Source organism: Musa acuminata, chromosome BXJ1-6, assembly GCF_036884655.1.
Source record: "Musa acuminata AAA Group cultivar baxijiao chromosome BXJ1-6, Cavendish_Baxijiao_AAA, whole genome shotgun sequence".
Taxonomy (NCBI): Eukaryota; Viridiplantae; Streptophyta; class Magnoliopsida; order Zingiberales; family Musaceae; genus Musa; species Musa acuminata.
Window position 1 is genome coordinate 19,983,062 of NC_088332.1, and position 17,117 is coordinate 20,000,178.

At 36.4% G+C, this 17,117-nt stretch overlaps 1 protein-coding gene across 1 annotated transcript; it reads right to left on the bottom strand.

Annotated features, from left to right (window-relative positions):
* Positions 1 to 1,446: 1,446 nt before the first annotated feature.
* Positions 1,447 to 10,252, bottom strand: LOC103988670 (CBBY-like protein). The gene is made up of 8 exons (XM_009407275.3): positions 9,846 to 10,252; positions 9,513 to 9,583; positions 8,737 to 8,895; positions 6,186 to 6,252; positions 5,632 to 5,727; positions 4,209 to 4,255; positions 2,975 to 3,055; positions 1,447 to 1,842 (listed from the first exon to the last, which is right to left on the bottom strand). The coding sequence occupies exons 1-8, from the start codon at positions 10,185 to 10,187 to the stop codon at positions 1,719 to 1,721; spliced, it is 987 nt and encodes a 328-aa protein (XP_009405550.2). The 5' UTR covers positions 10,188 to 10,252; the 3' UTR covers positions 1,447 to 1,718.
* Positions 10,253 to 17,117: the final 6,865 nt, after the last annotated feature.

A 17,117-nucleotide genomic window follows, 5' to 3' on the forward strand; every position in this document is an offset into this window, starting at 1 on the left:
AGATTTACGTGAAAAACCCCTCCAACGTAAAGGATAAAAATCATAGGGCAAACCAAAGATAATTTATTATAAGAATAATGAATATACAAATCTCAAAGTCTTTTGTCCAAAACCCAAGCAACAATCTCAGGAGAATAATTGGGATACAAGGATTACATCACTGTGCACAATATCTAAATTCCTTTCAAGTAATCACAGAAAAAATCTGTTATAGATTTGATCTAACCTGAGATGAGAATACTGCCTGAATGATTGAGAACAGTCTCTCTGTGTTGTTCTTTATCTTTTTTCCCTTTCCTTATCTTATTTTTCTATCATTTTCTCCTAATTTTTGAATCAAATTACTGTTGTAATTTCCTGCCTCGTTATAATAGTTTTTCTCCCTATTTTCATGATCACCGTACCCTCCTTATTAAAGCCCAAACTCGTGGGCTGTCAGCCGAATAAAGACTTGGGACAGCGACAAGTGCTGCATTCGGATGATCCTGCAATCAAGAAAGGAAGCCGAGGTCATGATAGGAAGCCAGGTCATGAGCAATGCTTGGTTCCTTTATCTATTCAGGACTACTACAATATGAGAAGACTAGTGATGAGGCCGTGTGATCTTAAGGAAAACTCATCTTTTACTAGGTATCGGTATTATTTTGCTGGGTGATCTGCGAAGCTAAAATTGAAGCTTCAGAATTGCATTCCCAAGTAATTTATGTATTGGAATGTAAACTTGCTCAACTTGATCATTTCTTCTGTCCTCTCTTCCTACTTGGGCCATTTTCTCATACTATTTAGCTGAAGAAGCTGGTGAACTGAACAAAAAGTGACATTGAAATCTAAGGTGGTTGACAGATGTTGTGCTCTTGGTCTCTTCTACAGTTGAGGGAAGATTCGATTGTTTATGATCTCAAGTCCTTGAAATATCATATTTTCCTTCTTTTTTAAAAAATTTTGCTCAATCTTGTACAATATGAAATATTTTTTAATTAATTATTATCTGTCAAAGAAGAAAAACTAAATATGTTTCAAGTTCAGCAACTAAATACAACAATCTCAAAACCCAATAATGAGGTTTACTTCCTTTGCTAGTATATATCTATAACAACAATTTGCTTTTCTCCCTCACCAAATTTAAAAAGACAAAAAGAAAATTTGAGATTAATAGCAACATTAGAGACGTTCCAATGAATTAGCATAATTGGATTCAAATCTCAGCTTTGTGCCATAAAGGCAGAAAGTGACCATTTCCTAATGGTAACTCTTTTATCAACAGATGTAAATTATGGTACTCAGTTTGACATTTAATTCAGCTTCTGCACTTGATCAGAATGCTCATTAACATCATTATTCTGACTGAAAAATTTACATGAAAGAGAGAAAACAGGAAAAAAAAAAAGTTAAAAGTAATAAACTGAGAATGAGTAGGGAATAACAAATGTTGCATCATCTCTAGGCTATAAAAATTAGCAATAGGGTTTCATTAAGGTTTATTGAACCAAATCAGGACAGCATAATATAATGTGGTTTGCTATACAATCAAGCATGAGATCATTTGATGCGAGTTCATCTTTTGAATCTGTTGCAAATGAATCATTGGTTGTGATATAATGACAACTCAATTTCATTTTTTTGATTTTGACAACAAACCATAACATGGTTGACAAATCTGTCTCCTATTTGTGAATCTGAGAATAAAGGTAGGAAGCAGAATTGTCAAGCTACATATCTTAGCTGACATATTGCTTCTGGAGAAGGTTGGCACAGAAAGTCAAGTCAAACCGCACTTCAGGAGGGTCTCCTATGCAATCAAAAACTGCATCTGCTGTCACAAAGTTCTCTTCGGCTGTGTATCTGTAGGCAACCATAGGAAGCAGATTTAGACAATTAGATTCAAGTTGAAAATTTTGCTTACATGTCTAATACAACAAGATGCACACTTTTGGTTATCATATCTTTGGAAAATTTGCTTGTGGTAACTAAATATAATAGACCTATTACACAATGACTCTATCCACAAGAGTAATTCCTTTCGTCGCAACACTAAACTTAGTTCCTTTGTACAAATCTGATCAAATTATAGACATTCAATTTCTAATGGAAATGTGGGATTGAAGTTTATAAACCAGTATGATTAGATTGTTTGCATCATTACTCATGCTAGTTCAACAGTCTGGTAAATTTGCAAATGAGGCAAAAGAAATACCAATTTCCTGCACCATGTATTTCTTGAAAGAAGAAAAGCAATGACCCGCACTGAGTAGGCTGCAAACTTGGTTACTAATTATATTATCTAAGCCTTCACCCAGACCCTGGATCTTCATTTAGATAAACCTATGAACTAGACTGCCCCTGTGATGGGCCACTTGAATATGTAAAACCAAGTACTTCAGTCATCATTAAACAATTATCAACTGATGTAAAAGAAGATATTTTTTACACATTATAAATGTCAAAATCATTCACTAAAGAAATAAGACAACACTAAAATTTTGTTGGTGCAGCAGAACAAATTTAGATGATGCCACCTGATTAACCAGAAAGGACAGAGAGAAGGGAGAAAAAACAATTTGAAAAAGATCAAATGCTGAAGGACTTCACTGAAAGTTCTTTAGATTCTTGAATAGGTATCAGTAACATGGACATGAGAGATGATGGAATAGGTTTTCTGGTAGCTTCCTTTGCTGATTGGCATACTATGATGACCTGATAGATTCAAAAGCTATCGAGATTACTTAGATAAATAGAATTTTATTTAAGCATGGCAAATAATATATTTGTGTATTCTAGTAGGCTAATCCTCCTAATTTCACAAAAAGGAACCAAGGTTTAAAATGGTCAGGCCTATATTATTTTTAGCTTGAAACTTAATAATTAAGATAATAAAGTCCTACTTTCTATTCTCTATCATGAATTTTGTTGATTCTATAATCTGTTGCCAAAACTAAAGTAACAAAAGCAACACCGTGAAAATAAACTTTCTTACCCGCTCTTTGTTACTATGCACGTCATCCCAGCAGCTTTGGCAGCTGATAGACCTATGGCACTGTCTTCTACCACAACACAGCTGCAACGTAATGGACGCTAAGCATGATAAATCGACAATAAGAAAAATTAAAGAGTCCTACTTGTTCAACTGAAACATTTACAGAAGACAATGGAAGGAGATTAATTGTGATAATATCCAAGAATGAGTCTACTATTCTAGGTTAAACTATAACAACTTGAGCTAGATGAGATGAGCAAAATTTTCTCATAAATTGAATCAACATACATCTAGCCATGTAGGACTAGGTGTAAAATGACAATTTACATATAGTATCAGGTTCTTATTAAACAAGGAAATTGCATGATCTAAAATGGAATTGGTTCGAGGATACTTTAAAAAGATTGAAAATTTATCAAATTTAAACAGCTTTCCCTCCTGTTCTTTGATGGAAGGAAATACAACCAAGGCACAAGCGATGACCATGGACATGCAGTCCATGACATGACATTACAAGTGCATGGGATGTGGAAGTGTGACTGCAGAGCATGCAACTTTTCTTCCTCCAACTTAAATTACCAACATGGACCTACATGACTAATCAGGAAAGCTTGAAAGGCACTATTGGATAAAGTAGTATGACTGCACTAACACAGCATATAATTGGTGGATTCATACCTCCTGTGAGAGCCCAGCAGCTATATAAACACTGCATCCTACAAAGATATCCTGTAACCTCTAGACTATGAGAAAGGATTGTAAAAGCTTACTGGATATTGCTACTACCAAGATACGTTTCAGATACATGACATATCTTCATTAAAATTTTCAAAATAATTAATATTATTCAGTTACCCTAGGAATAAATACTTGAAAGATATTTTGTTGATAAAGGTTTGCTTACTTTAAAATGTGATTTAGCTGGTAAACAAGATGGATACGTGATTTTCTTGAGTGGGGATGGATATGTAATATTAAATATGTTGTTCAGTTTCATCTGTTTTGAGCAACACATTATAGTCAATGTAATTAAAACAATAATCTTTTCTTCCAACATTGTAAGTTGTTGTTACCTTCTCTGTTTTCTTGTAGCCTTATTTTATTATAAATATGATACATTTTTTTCTTAGTATACAAGTTAATAATATTCAGATTGTTCTTACATGCCATGTTCTATAAGTACATATTCTTTAATGAAGTGCATCATATTTAATTGTCATGTATCAAGTCATACCTAGATGGATCTACACCAAGAGTTTCAGCTGCTAACAAGTAGATGGCCTGTCCAAAAGAAACAATAAGCAGTTTTAACAGAATAAGCCACTATAAGGAATTAAGGATCATCATCATGCCTTATAAATTGCAAATATATATTTTGGTGGTAAGTGAATTTTATTACAAGACCAAAAAATAGAAATTACAAATGCAAATATTTTTTAAAATCAAATATGCATAAATTTGAGACAATAGGAAGATACCTATATACATGCTTTAAAACGTGTAGGTAATCTTTCCTCTAGTGAACTATATTTAAGTATAAAAAAAGTGGCTGCCATATGTAGTCAATTAAAGAAAAGGTATAGGGCATATGTGGGTCCACATGTGGGTGCATATGCAGTAGATATTATAACATTCAAATAATATAATCAAAGGTATACATGATTAGGACATGGAATGATACAAAGCATTAAATATAAGATCCCTAACAAAGGTTTAATTATTTATAGTTTTCTGTACTAACAAAATAATAAAACAGTAGAAAAAATAGCACTAAGAAACATAAAGTACATATGATGATCACATATTCATGCATATGCAGACCCCATATGCAGATAATATTTACAGTTGTATATGCTAATTTTCTATATGAAACACATAAGTGGCTGCATTGCTACAAACAACCAGATATGTAAAAGCATAAGAAATCAGATCATACAATGAGAGGGCACAGGCCCTATGCAATGTGGTTATATAGCCACATATGTATATAAAGCCACATATGTGATATTTTCAACAAATATTAGAAGTATCAACTTTCTTAAGAGCAGTATCTTAACTTGAAACTCATGGATTTAGGCAATCATTTTAGAATATCTACCATTGAAAAGGAAAACAATGTTCAGCAGACATGGCATAAAAATATCATGTCTTCTATTCAACAACAACAGAGGAATCTTAAGAAAGAAATGCCACAGATAGAGGAAGGTGACTACCAGGGAAGTAATATATGATCTACTATATGTCAAAAGCTTCGGTTATTCCACTGCTATCTTCATTATAAGAAAACGACCAAAAAGCAAACATATTAAACAGAACAGAAAATTAGTTTTAAAGGTGCTTGGAGGAAACAAATAAACTCACAGTCATATAAGAATGTAAATATCCTTTATCTAGATACTTTCAGAGCTTAACTGAATTATGGTTTCTTTTCCTGTTATATATTTGGATACCTAAAGAAGTGAAAAGTTTTTTCTAGTCTCTGATCCAGAAAGAAGCCGACCTGAGAAGTTTATGCAGAAAACATTCAAAAATAATGAAAAGAAAATTGATGGTTCAAACAGTGACTGAATCTATAATCCTAACTTAGCAAAGTCAATGTATCTCTACATCATAATATATTTACCATTAACAGAATAGCAGAATAAGAAATAGCATACCGGATCAGGCTTTTTGCGAGGAACAACATCTCCAGCAAATATTGTTATCTTATCTGCTTTATCAGGGCCTAGTAAAAATGAAACTATTGCTGCAACCTGCATTACACATGCATGTAGAATTTGTCACTTACATCACATGAATTTAAAGAAGCAACAAAAAACTTTTTCTTCAATATCTTTTACTTTCTTGAAAATCATAATGCTTAGGCAGGATGGGAAAAAAAATGTCAACCATGATTTACACTGAGAAAGCTTACAGTAACTCTGGGTACCCAACAGTATTTTGAGGGGAATATATCCAGAAAAGCAAGACATAGTCCATTACTGAATTTTAATGATGATGGCACGTCAAGGTTCAGAAATAATATTTTTGTATTGTAATAAGACTCATAACAAGCAGTGATCTCGGTCAATATCCATTGACTATTTATTTTTTACTGAAATTGATCTTTTCTGCAGGTGATCGAGTGAATTAGCAAGTATATCTGTGCATTAAATTTCACGAATGACATTTAGATGATGATGTGACGGTAATTCTGAAATATATCACATACCGCCTTCTCATTCGAAGTACTACATACAGCAACTTTTACTCCTTTTGCTAGAGCCTCATCAATCAACCTACACATTGCAGGAAACTTATATTATAAATCACAGATTAATCAAACTGTTATTCTAGATTAAAGAAGGTGACAATCTGATGTTAAATGAAAAGCAAATACCAATTTTCATTGCAGTTTGATGGCATTTGCATAGATATAAACTTTAGGGGAAAGGTTTTGTATAAGAAATTTTTTATGTTAATCCATAGCATTAACCACATTAAAAAAACCAGCTATCATATTTATGTTTAAATTTGAGGCTGTGTATTAGACACAGATAAGCTTCCTTATACATGAAAAAACAAAATCATTAACAAGCTTGCAAACTTGAGCAATAAATATCTTGGTTAACAATCTAGAAGAAACTTTTAGCCTGGTAAAATTGAAGTTATAAGAAAAAAGTTAGGAAAATAATTATCCAAATCTTTCAGGTTCATGCGTATCAAATTTTCATTTAGTTTTCTTTTATAGTTCTTTTGGAAACTCTTATTCAGATGCTTCAAAATAGTCCCTATTAAGATGATACTGCAACCATTACAAAAGAATGAATGTTAAAGTCACTCAGTAAAGAAAAACATCCAAGGTGCCATTTGAAGTTCAGTTCATGTAAGAAGTTATAATGTAACAGTTACTTGGTATTTTATATCCACCATAAGCATATATCAAGAAAATCAAAGTACAGAGAAGGCTAACTTCCGATTGTTCATATGCTCACAACCACAACTGGAGTCATCCACCCCCTAAAGTTTGTTATGTATGGAGGAATATATTGCGTAACCGAATCCTCAGCCAAGACAAGGATGAGGATTAGAAGGCAATTTGTCAATCATTTTCAGAGGGCCTGCATTGCTCCCCAAGTGTAGTCCATCTGCTTGTGTGAAGTGTCATTGTTGTCCTCCATGACTCCCTCTATTATGGTATACCATAGAGGATGTTGGGGTCGTAGAGACTATCCACTAGCACCAAACACTGCTTCCAAATAGCTGATGGTGCAGGGGTTCAGTAACTCACCACTCCACTATAACCACTAGTGACCAAAGCACTTATAATGTAGACCATTCAACTAGCCAAGGAACACAATTCCTGGCTTGTTAAGTCTTCTAGTTGCTCCCTTAAACCATCCTCCCTTCTTCATTTGGTTCATAAGATCATCAAAGGAACCCCCACTTGAGTTCAGTCCTATGCACCCTTCACCTTCAGTGCTTCCTTTTCTTGCAAGACCCTATGGAAGTTCTCCTCCCTCCAACAAATGGTCCAGCTAGCTCCACCACTGGAAGTAAGGCAAAGTACCATATTGCTGCCAACTAAGCTACCCACTTCATCTCCACATGTCAACGCAATAATAGAGTTCAGAATTTTTCACATTACTTGTGCCCGTGAAAGAACTAGATTGGTCTAGAAGACCTGCACCCCATAACACATGTATCAATATTTGTTAAGACTCTTCAGCAGTATTAACGATTTGAAACATTTAATTAACAGTTGTGCCGATAATATCAAATATGCTTATGATTAGATAACCACATCTATGTCACAAAACATATAGACCTTTCTACAAAATTAAATCTTAATCATAGTTGATGTTGTTGTAGTGGGCTCTAGATTATACTAGGAAGAGGATACCAAAATCATATGCCTCATTGTTGATGGACTACAAAACCCATTTCCCAAATTTCCACATAAATTTATTGTCTGATCAAATTTCCACATAAAAACAAAGTTTTATTTCTTGCTCCGATACAATATTTTTTGGTAATATACCGAATTGTAATTCCAGTGTGCTAGGTGGTATACCAACCCATCCTGTCCAGTATCACCAAAGAACAAATTACATAAAAATGGATACTGGATCATATGATCCGATATCATTCCTTAGACTGGTAAACAACTGATTACTGAAATCATGATCAAAAGAAATATCATAACCACTTTAGGACTGAGCAAAAGAATATATAACACAATGTTTCCGCTCTTTTCTCCCTCTCTTCCAACCAAGTTCAAACCCTTCACCTGTCACAGATTTAATCGTAACACTACCAACAAAGTGAACAAATCCAGGTCACATAACATAATCTTACTCAAAGATTCTTAGCTATCTATAAAATTAGCTGAAATTTAAAAGTTACATAGGCTACTAGCTTCTCATCTAGGTGTCCATAGAAATGTTCAATGTCATGCATTGTTTACAAAAATAATACCCTTGATAAGATGGTAGAAATCAAAACAAAATTAAAACTTCTCTAACAATCCATAAGAAACATATGCCAAAAATATGTGATGCCATTGATTTTATGGAGATAGTTATGTGTACAAAAGATACAAGTCAACTACAATGAAAATTAATGCTATTGACTTTGACGATGCATATGATCAAAAGAGATACACCATACTATATTCTCTATTCAAATATATATCAAGTTGGATCCACACATAATAATAAATAGTTCAAATTGTTTCAAATTACTGTACAGCTTATTGGAGCAGAAGCTCCATATTTTCTGACCTTTCAACACCAGGACGAAGTGGAAGCAGCTTCTTCTCAATAAGAGCCATAAATAATTCTGTCTTTCTCTTGTGAAGAGAAGCTATAAATTCTTTTCTTTCTTCTTCTGTCTTTGGGGCTTTAACTGGCCAGCCCGTCTTGTCAAAATATGCTGTCATTCTAAGAGAAATAATAAAAACATGAATAGAATAAAAGATTAGATATAACATTGAGCCAAGGATGTGTCAACTTTTTTGCAATTTTTTCCATTTTAGCATTGCGTAGGGTTTGTCCTGTTGCCACTTACAAAGCCCACTATGGATTCACATGCAATTGCCACTATCATATTTAGGCACTAAGGCCCAGGGACTACAACCAACTAACCACATCAGCCAACTTTTGTATTAATTCAATTATAAGCCACTTAAACCTTATATGATATGAAAGCACTTGGGTCCATGATCATATGTGTTGCTCCATATGTGTTCCACATGCCTACTCAACAAAACTAAGTTTGTTTACTAGACTTACAATGCAAAGCCGTAACAAAAATTTCAGTGAGACGTTCAATGTTGGCAGAGGAAACTTGTCTCCACTAACTTTCTTAACTCCATACACACTATGTATAACAAATATCGACCTTGTGTTCCCTCTAAAATAATGTCAAACTTGCCTTAACTTGGTAACTACTATAAATGTTAAGTAAACTGAACAAGCAGATAACCATAAACTATCAAATTGATGGATGATCAGTCTAGGCACTTAAGAAAAAGCCAGTAATAGAAACAAAATTTCACCTCTCCTTCCCACCACCAATCTTGAGTAATTCGCCATAAAGCGGTACATCCCAACTGACTCCCAATTCCCTCTGCAGCCATAGCAGTCAAAATAAGAATTTTCATGCAACTGAATCAGATCCACTGCCTAGAATTTGTCTGGTAAAGAGGAAAAGGTTACGTAAATTAGAAAGGATGGAGATCAATAGCCAAAATTTATTTGATTTAATCATAATTCACCGTGTAGCTACTCTCACTGCCTCCTTGAAAATAAGACCTATTTGACAAACAAGCAATTTCTCGACACAATTAGATGAACTCAATCCTATTGACCTCGAAAAATAGAAGACCCACCTCAGCAAAGGTCTCATTGAACGATATGCGGTGCCCATCCTTCTCCGTGTCGACGAGGACACCATCACAATCAAAGAGCAACGCCGCAGGAAGAGGGAGCGACGACGACGACGACGACGATGAAGAGGAACAAACCACAGCTTTCCGGCCACTGGGAGCGACCAATACACTGCCCCACCCAGTCTTCCTCAGGGAAGAGGAGGAAGACGGTCTCCTCCCACTTCCATTGAGGAACTTGGGAACCGGCAAAGAAGCGTGGAGTGGAGCGAAGGAAAAGGTTTTCTTTGGTACTAGAGACGAGGAAGCGACGGATGAAGCAGAAGCAGCGGCGGCGGCGGCCATCGAAATATGGTGGCGGTACCTCGTGTGCCGTGGCTTCAGAAACGGTCTATCAACAGCAATAAAAGCTTATCCAACAGCCCGCCACAAAACTTTTATATATAGCATTTTAACCATCTTCGTTTCTCAATAACTTTTTTTTAAATATATATTTTCAAGTTATGCCGTGTCTGCAGTTTTTTAAATTTGATATCTTCGTTTTTTCTCTAATATCTTAAATACCTTTCATCATCGCCGATATTTCTTTCTTCTTTCAATCACGATAATAATATTCTTGATAGTGGTCGTCTCTTCTTCCAGATAAATATTGTCGATCATTTCATATTTGCTCTACTTTTACCGGGCTTCAATCATTTGTAATTGGCTTAGTTGTGTCTTTGCCTCGACCATCCATATCATCATGACCCTCATTGTTATCTATTTTTATGGCTCATGTGTTTTTTATTCTCCACTCGTCTTACTCTAAATTTATAGTCTTCTACTTCCTCACCACTTAAATCTACTGCCTTTGTTGTGCCATGATCACTTTCTTTTCCTCCCTCACTTTGACATCTATCACTTCAACTCCACTATCATGTATATTCTCATCTCAATTGTCTATCATGACCTTGATTAACCTTTGAACTATACTTGCGAAAGGTTAGGGCTTACAAAAGCAAAGCAACTCCGAGATGCCTGGTAATGCCTATCGATAGGAGAAGATGAAGATGACCAATAATGCCACCGCCATGACAAAAGGATAAAGAGGTATTGAGAGTAATGAAAAACAATTAAAGTATTAGAGAAAAAACAAGGACACAAACGAAAAAAAATCTAAAAATAAGGGAATCATTGAGAAAAAAAAACCCAAAAACAATATATAAGGAATATCATCATAAAAACTATACCAAAACACGTATGATCCCTTAAGTTTGTGTTAAGAGCTAAAGAATCCAAAGAACTTGAAGAATTGAAAGTTAAATATAATTAATTATCTTATAGAGTAGCATATCTCAAATCCTTTATTATAGACTTTGTTAACCGGGTTAACCGATGGGAGTCAATAAGAGTTAATTAGTTAGAATAGTTGTGAAATTGTTGAACATTTATGTATAAAAAGAACGATCGAACTTAACGATGCTGTAGTGAAGGTTCATATTTTTTATTGTCTCGACATACCTTGCTCAGTACCAATAGTACAAATAGGCATAAAATCCTTTGAAAATATTTAAAAATATAAAAAAATAAGATAAAATTTTAAGTTAGAAATAAATACATATTTAATATAGTTTTATTAAAACTAATATAAATTAGATAAGAATAGTGTCATATATCTTTTTTAGGCTTTAAGGAATAGCCTTATGTAAGGTTCGTAATTTTGATCCATTCTGGATTCTTGTTCCGTTAATATTGAATTATCTAAAAAAATTATTTGAATTGTTAGATTATTTTGTATATAACTTAAACTTTAAGATTCAAATGAATTAAGTAATTATATGTGTAGATATACATGAATTTACTACCAAAATAAATGATGGAACTTTGTGGGTGGTGGATCGAGGTCCTCGATCCTATGTATCTATATATTAATATGATATATTTATTAGACCCAATCTTGAAATTGATCTCACGATATAGTATATTAATATACTATATGTCATTGGTACATCAATATGGTGATAGTCGTAGGTTGATCGTTATGAATCACATATGTCCGAGGCGGAACCTAAGGTATGTATTGGTGAATGTCAGAACTTCTACTTTCGTTATCGATCTACTTGGCAGGGGCTACGAAGATGCTCATCAAATAGTTGCCCAAAACTCTTCCTTGCGCACACCAGACAATCAAGAAGGGGCTATACCTTCTTGTTGTCCACACGCCCCAAATAGGGGCTGTAGTATGAGGAGGAGAGGGAGAGAGGAGAATAGGAGAGGTAGCTAAAAAGAACCTCTAGCCTATGGGTCTTTGGTTTTCTCCTATTTATAGAGGTCCCTTGTCAACTTAACCCTAATAGATCCTACCATATTGGGTACTGGCTATCCATCTAACTATCTAACCCTCTTAGATTAGTGGGTCTCTACCTATTAATCTCTTATTAGCTCTTATTAGATCTTATCCATATGATTCAATAATTCATGGGCTTATTGGATATCCAAAAGATAGGAGCTTCAACGGACATCTCATATTCGAACCTCTACTTGTCACAATGCCTGACATATGTGTGTGACCCTTTAGGCCCAATATTGAGCTAGTTGTGCGTCATACCTGTCAGAACTCCTTTTGGCTATTATCTTAATAATAATTCACTCGACTCCTTGACTACGGACTTACTGTTGAATCTCGAATTTTAATGATGTAGTCAATTGTCATTTGTTATCTAATCTATATGTTGAGATAAGTGTGCAGGATTAACTATGATGAAAGTAAGATATGCAGCAGGAGTTACGCCGGAGTCAAGACAATGATCACGTTGGGAGTTCGAGAGTTCGACGGAAGTTCGGACAGTCGTCGGAGGTTCTACGGGAACAAATCCGAGAAGTCCATGAGCTTGCCAAAGAAGCTCATCGGAACTCGCCAAGTGGATCGTCGCAAGTCCAGGAGTTTGCCGGAAGTCCGCGGAGCATCACCGAGGGTTTATCGGATGATCGACGGAAGTTCGTCGGAAGCTCGCCGAAAGAAGCGATTGACGCACCGAAGCAAGTTGCAGTAAATGTCTTAGAAAATATCGTAGTTAGCACAATGATTAAGTTGGAAATGGGAGGTGATCCCATTAACTTAATCTTGGGGCAATTGGGCCCTTGAAAAACCCAAATTGGGCCGAATGGATCAACCCATTCGGACCCTGATTTCTGCCAGGTGGTTGAACCGCCCAAGCCAGGCGGTGGCACCGCCTGGGCTCCGGGCGGTGCAACCGCCCCTGACAGGAGGTGGCACCACTTGGGCTCGGTCTTCGAGCTCTGGCTGAGCGGTGCAACCGCCTCAGTCAGGCGGTGGCACCGCTTGAGCTCGGTCTTCGAGCTCTAGCAGGAGGTGCAACCGCCCCTGACAGGAGGTGGCACCGCCCAAAGGCTCAGTCTTCGAGCTCTACCAAGCGGTGCAACCGCCTCAGTCAGGCGGTGCAACCGCCAGATCCCGGAATTTCGAGAATTGACAGTTTTGAGCTCCAAATTTAAAGTGGGTTGGGGCCTATAAATACCCCACCCTTTTAGCACTGAAAGGGCACCCAGAAACCACCGAAATTCTGATTTTACTTTGTGATTTTTAGAGCTCAAAAGTGTTGTATGAGTTGAAAGTTCTTCTTTCTCTTTTCTTCCAAGTTCTAATCTGTTAAGAGAGGAAAGGAAATTCTGTAAGGGTTGTCTCCTAAGCCCGTCAAAAGGAGTGAAACTGTAAAAGGGTGGTTGGCCTTCACCTATTGAAGGAAGGCCTCTAGTTGACGTCGGTGATCTCGTCGGTGGAGGAAGCCAAAAGTGGAGTAGGTCAAGATTGATCGAACCACTCTAAATCTTGGTTTGCATTTACTTTGAGCATATTATCTTTACTGCAAACCTCCTCAAAAGCTTACTACTTTCTGCACATATACGATTGGGTTTCAAGCTTTGCACTTTCCGAATCGGAGTTTAGACGTAAATCAGTTTTATCGTACGATCATCATATTTCAGTTTGAGCTTATGTTTTGATTTCTATCATAACTGCAAACTGCCTTTATATCCTTGCTTTAACTGCATCTCGCTTAATCAAGTGATTTACGAATCAGCATTTAGACGTAAATCAGTTTTTTCGTACGAATATCATATTTCAGTTTGCGCCTACTATCTGATTTGAACAATAACTGCAAACTGCATTTATATCTTTGCTGCATCTCGCTTAATCAAAAGTTAAAGTGATTTACGAATCGGCTTTCTTACTGAAATCACTTTTATCGAACGAACGCTTTTTTTTAATCGTAGAAGGTTTTCCGCTGCACTAATTCACCCCCCCCCCCCCCCCTCTTAGTGCTCTTGATCCTAACACTTACTAGGCCACTACAACGTAGTCCCCTAACGATATAGGAGAATCTAATCCTTTGGACCTATCTATCCTTAGTTACCATGTACCTATAGTCCCTCATTCATCTAATATCTCAGAGACCGTATATCGAGCATGGTGCTGTCAGGCCCATACAGTTTCTACACAAGTCTCACTCTAATCAAATTCTCCCAGAGAACTCTTTCTCTCTCAATCTGAATGACTCTAGCTAGGGATTTGTCTAAGCAAGAACACATGAAATATTCCTCTCATGACACCGAGAGTGGATGTTCCTTTATCGACACTCAATAGCCCTCATAAGATTGGCTACCACTCTAGATAATCGGTTGTGCTAGATCTAGATCCTCCAGACCTATAAGTCTGGTATCAAAGAATGGAGTGGTCATATATGATATTCTTGGTGTCTTAAGTTTAAGGACCAGATATACCACTAGGATGATAGAATCACTATATAACAATAAGGCATCATAAATCATCCAACATTTCATGAGAGGATCAATCAGTGAACTCATTCTCCAATGAGCACCTGCAATATATCCCTAGTGTCCCCACATGAGCAACTATGAGACTAGCTGCATCCATCATATGAATTAGTATACAGTACACCAGTTTGTCTGGTTATCTTGATATCCCTCTCGAGTAACTTATGACCGAGATTATTTAGGATTTATATTTAAAGGTGAATCGATCTCATTATTGTGATATCATCACAATCAGATTCCCATTGCACAGATCTATGGACATCACAATATATTCATGCAACATGCAATATAAAGTGATAAAATATCAAATAATAATAATAAGCAAAAAGACTATGTATCAAGTCATACATACAATCACTCATGTGATTGGCTTATAGGAAACCTATGACTAGCAATCTCCCACTTGACCTAAAGCTAATCACCTCTGTATCTGATCCCCATCAGACCCCTGTGATGCTCAAAGATAATATGAGACAATGATTTTGTCAGTGGATCTGCGATGTTATCTTCGGATGGAACTCTTTCCACTACTACATCTCCTCTGGTCACGATCTCTCTGATCAGGTGAAACCTCCTCGGAACGTGCTTAGACTTCTGATGAGACTTTGGTTCATTTGCTTGAGCAATCGCCTCATTGTTATTGCAATATGAGGGAATCGACTCTTCGTTGCCCGGTATGACTCATAGATTTCTGATGAACTTCTTCATCCAGACTCCTCCTTTGATGCCTCTACTATAGTAATGTACTTCGCCTTTATGGTCGAGTCAATAGTAGTATCTTGTTTAGAAATCTTCTAGTATACTACTTCGTTCAGGATGTACACATACCCCGAATTCTACTTATTATCATCGATATCAGACTGGAAACTCGAGTATGTGCAGCCTTCAACCCTAAGGCTACTACCTCCATATACCAGTAAAAGATCCTTAATCCTTCTCAAGTACTTAAGGATACACTTTACTGCTTTCCAGTGCTCAAAGCCTAGATCCGCTTAATACCTACTCGTGATACTTAGAGCATGTGGTATATCATGCATGATACATAGCATGACATACATGATAGACCATATCACTGAGGCATAAGGTATCCTATCCTTGTTCGCCCTTTCTTCGGGAGTCTTTGGGGACATACTTATAGAAAGCGATATCCCATGTCTCATCGGTATAAGACCTCTCTAAAAAATTTTCATGTCAAACCTTTTGACAATGGTGTTTATGTACTTGGACTAGGATAAGCCAAGCATCCTCTTAGATCTATCTTTATAGATCTGAATCCCTAAGATATAAGATGCTTCCTCTAAGTCCTTCATGGAGAAGTGTCTAGAAGTGGATAGTATTCTTACATCATTCTCAATGATCAAGATGTCATCTACATATAATACCAAGAAGGTGATATCGCTCCTATTTATCTTCATGTATACACAAGGCTCATCTTCATTCTTAACGAAGTCATAAGATATAATTACCTCATCAAATCTTATGTTCCAGCTTTGGGAAGCTTGAAGTCCATAAATGAACACAAGCAACCTACACCCCTTATCTGGGCAGTCCTTGGATACGAATCCCTTAGGCTCATATACACCTCATCCTCGAGGTTGCTATTGAGGAATGTACTTTTCACATCCATCTACCAGATCTCATAATTATAGTGTGTTGCAATAGCCAATAGTATTCTGATGGATTTTAGCATGGCTATGGGTGAGAAGGTTTCGTCATAGTCAACACATTGCATTTGACGATTCCCCTTAGCCACTAACCTTGCTTTATAAGTCTCTATCTTTCCATTTACTCTGATCTTCTTCTTGAAGATCCACTTGCAACCGATGGGTACAATACTCTCAGGTGCATCAACTAGGTTCCAAACCTTATTAGAGTACATGAAATCCAACTCAAAATTCATGGCTTCTAGCCACTTCCCGGAGTCTATACTCGTAATAACCTCCTCATAGGTCTTAGGATCAATATCATCAACATCCTCTCCTCTAATATGTCCTACATATCTCTCAAGAGGATGAGATACTCTGTCAAGCCTATGTAAAGTCAGAACTTGTGTGTTAGGTACTTGAACAGACTCGGGCCATGGAGTGATGCTTAAGCTAGGTTCTCCAACCTCGCTCAACTCTATCATGCTCCCACTCTCCGCTAAGAATGTATTTCTTCTCAAAGAACACTACTCTCTTGACTATAAAGACCTTTTAGTCATCGGGATGATGGAAATAATACCCACAAATTTTCTTGGGGTATCCCACGAACTTACACCGCTCCGTTCTCGATTCCAACTTATCGGGGTTGTATCTTCTAATGTGGGCAGGACAACCCCAAATCTTAACAACCTTAAGATTGAGTTTCTTTCCTTTCTATATCTCATATGGTGTAGATACTACTAACTAGTTATAACTCTATTCAGAAGGTAAGCTACGGTCTCTAGGGCATATCCCCAGA